Source organism: Chrysochloris asiatica, unplaced genomic scaffold (genome assembly GCF_000296735.1).
Source record: "Chrysochloris asiatica unplaced genomic scaffold, ChrAsi1.0 scaffold00037, whole genome shotgun sequence".
Taxonomy (NCBI): Eukaryota; Metazoa; Chordata; class Mammalia; order Afrosoricida; family Chrysochloridae; genus Chrysochloris; species Chrysochloris asiatica.
This window is the reverse complement of record NW_006408555.1, coordinates 15,456,734-15,459,968: the sequence shown is the minus strand read 5'-3', so window position 1 is coordinate 15,459,968 and position 3,235 is coordinate 15,456,734. Positions and strand designations below refer to the sequence as shown.

The window sequence follows — 3,235 nt, the reverse complement described above, 5'->3', positions numbered from 1 at the left end:
AAAGACAAGGAAATTACTGGCATCAAAACTGATAAAGTAGAAGTAAAACTCTATTTATATAAGATACGATCCTAAATGGAGTCCTGGTGCACAATAAGCACTGGACTACAAGGTCGACCTGAACTGCAAGGTCAGCTGTTCAAACCCCCAGCCACTCTTTGGAAACCCTGTACAGGGTCACTGTGAGTCAGAACCGACTCAACAGCACTTAACAACAACAATGATCCTGTACATAGAAAACTCCACAAAGATTCACCAAGGTAACTACTGGAACTAAAGGTAAGATTCAGCAAAGTGGTAGGTTACAAGAGCAACAAACAAAAATCAGTCAGAGTCCTTTACACTAACAAAGAGTTCTGAGAAGGAAATCAGGTAAACAATACCATTTGTAATAGCCACCCAAAAGATGAAATACTTAGAATAAATCTAAGCAAAAGACCTACCCAAAGCAAACTACAAAACACAACTACAAGAAACCAAAAGAAGTCTATATAAATGGAAAAATATATCATGCAAAAAGATGAAAACTTCTTAAGACATTACCAAACACCTGGAGGCAGTGAGTCGCTGGGCCTGGGGACCTCAGGAACATAGTCTGACACCAGGGTCAACTGGCATAACAGAGACCACAAAGACAATGTTCTACATCCTATTTTTGTGAGTAGCAGCTGAGATCTTATAAGCTCATAAGTGGCCATCTAAGGTACAACTATTGTGCAGAAGAAACAGTGCTGAAATTGAAGATGTTTGGAATCAATATCCTTCTTAGATAAGTGGATGGCTTACTTTCATAGTCGATCATCTGGATCCAGCTTTCTAAGTTCTAGGTCATTCTCCTGAGAGTTTTAATGGTAATGCTGCACTCTCATCTAATTTGCAGTATTGCTTCTGACAAGTGTGACTTCACTCAGTCTTTCCTTAGAATGTGATCTGTTTTCATTCTCTGGCAGCCTCTAAGATCTTTTCTTTATGAGCTTGACACTGGATGGCCCTTCACAGTCTGAAAATAATACATTTACCTTTTCTGGTGAAAGAACTTCCAGTTTTCTGCTGAGATGCTATTGCTCATTATCGTGGTGTCGGCTCCAATGCATGGCTATCGTATGTGTAACAGAACAAAATGCTGCCCAGTCTTGAGTCAACCTCATGATCATTTGTTCTGTTTTGAGCCTGTGGCTGCGCATTGGGAGTGTCCTCTAACCTCGGGAGCTCATCTTCCAGCACTCGATCTGGCCCTGCTCTGATGTAACAGATTGGGTTTTCCCTGGCTAATTTTTAAAAGTAGATTGACGCGTCCTTCTTCCTTGTCTGTCTTAGTCTGGAAGCTCAGCTGAACCGTGTCCACCATGGCTGACCCTACTGGCATAACTTCCAGGATACCACAGTCAGACAAAGTGACAGGCAAGTCTGCAAGATGGCGCCTTCTCACCCTTCAGGCCTCAGCTGACAAGACGCTTCCTCAGAGAGGCCTTCCCTAAACACCTGACCACATCTCCCACATTCTCTCTCCCTGCTCCCTCTGCACCAACATAGTTTTTGTTTGTTTTTACTGTTACTCCAATTTATTATTGAAATTTTCTCCTCTATTAAGTTTTGAATTTCCCTAGGAGAAAAACAACAGTGTTAGTACTGTGTGCTTAATGCCTAACAGGAGCTTGACATGTTGCTAAATATTGAGTAAATACACCTATTATCAATATTTGAAGGAGCTCTGGTAGCTTGGTGGTTACAAGTAGGGCTGCTAACCTCCAAGTCAGCAGTTCAAAACTACCAGTCGTTTCGCAGGAGCAAGATGAGGCTTTCTGCTCCCATAAAGATTTACAGCCTTGGAAACCCTACAAAGGGCCGCTATGAGTCAGAACCAACTCCACGGCACAAAACCACCATCAACCACCAATATCTGAGTACTGTATGTATAAAACTACTCGGTCACAACAGAAATTTAATCTTCTTATGAAACACAGGGGTTTTCAGAAGCTTGGAATTTCTACTTAGAAATGAAAAGCTAAAAATTCATTCCAAGTCTAACATTGTGGACAAATAAAGTTAAAGGAACTTTCAGAGACTAACAGCAAAAGAGAAGTTCATATTTACCGATGCCTTTGTGAGGGTCAGGGGGACAGGAAACAAACTTCAGGACTTCGGCTCGTTTCTCTCTCAGACCCCAGCGATAGAGGATTTCTCCATAGCATTTCTTAAAGTCATCAAATTGCTGCATATTGGCAGGGTCCAAAAGCCTGGATAGAGTTTAAAAATTCCTATTAGTTCCTTTATGAGAAAAAACAACAACAACTCAAAACCAAACCTACTGCCAATCAGTAGATTTCAACTCACAGTGACCTACAAGACAGAGCTGAACTGTCCCCCTTAGGGTTTCCAAGACTATAAATCTTATGGGAGCAGACAGCCTTATCTTTCTCCCACAGAGCGGCCGGTGGACTTGAACTGCTGACCTTACAGTTAACAGCCCAACACTTAACCTAAACTGTGCCGCCAGAGCTCCTTAAGTCAGTACCAGGTGACATTTAACATAACTGTAATTAAACTTTGTATTGTGAATTGAGTGAAGGTTTATAGAGTAGATCAGTTTTACATTCACCAAATCACACATCTTGCTTTATTACAATGACCGTGATCCTCAGCTAACATCAGTTCTTGCACTTCCTCTGTGGTTCTTGCTTCCATTCTGCTCTCCTCTTCCCAACCCTTCTGAACTTTGTCCTTGTAGACGCTGCTCATTTCATCAACAGTTGACCATTCCACCGTGAGCATACCTTGCTATGTTGTTGTCCCTACTATATTTAATATAACTTTTGTTAAAGCAGGTAGAAGTTTGGAGACTATAAGAGTTATGAAATGGCAGCCCTCGAATGGGAAGGTGGTCACCGTTTGTTTTTCTCATGCAGGTCCCGCTCTCGCTCACGAGGGTCATTGTAGGTCAGACTCCCAAAGCGGATTTCTTCTGGGGAAGACTCCCCCCAGGGTGAAGATAAATGTTCTGCCTCTCTTCCTGCTGAAGAAAACACAATAGGAACGGAAGACAGAAATCAGAGGAAGCATATGAAATGTCTGAGAATGCTTTCCTAATGCAGTAGGTCCAATTTATTCTGGCAGAAAAATCAACTAAACTGAAAACCCCACAAAACACCACATAAGAGAACATTTCCTAGCCTCATCTTTTTACCTAGCCTCATCTTTTTGTCTATATATTTATTAACGTAAACTTAAAATTAAA

General features: G+C 41.5%; 1 protein-coding gene across 1 annotated transcript in view; it reads right to left on the bottom strand.

Moving 5' to 3' along the window:
* The window catches only part of WDR59 (WD repeat domain 59), a 40,518-nt gene extending 38,300 nt beyond the window's left edge, over positions 1 to 2,218 (bottom strand). The window contains exon 1 of the mRNA XM_006860307.1: positions 2,095 to 2,218. Coding sequence (XP_006860369.1) covers positions 2,095 to 2,218 — 124 coding nt within the window. The remainder of the gene's footprint in view (positions 1 to 2,094) is intronic.
* Between the last annotated feature and the right edge of the window lie 1,017 nt (positions 2,219 to 3,235).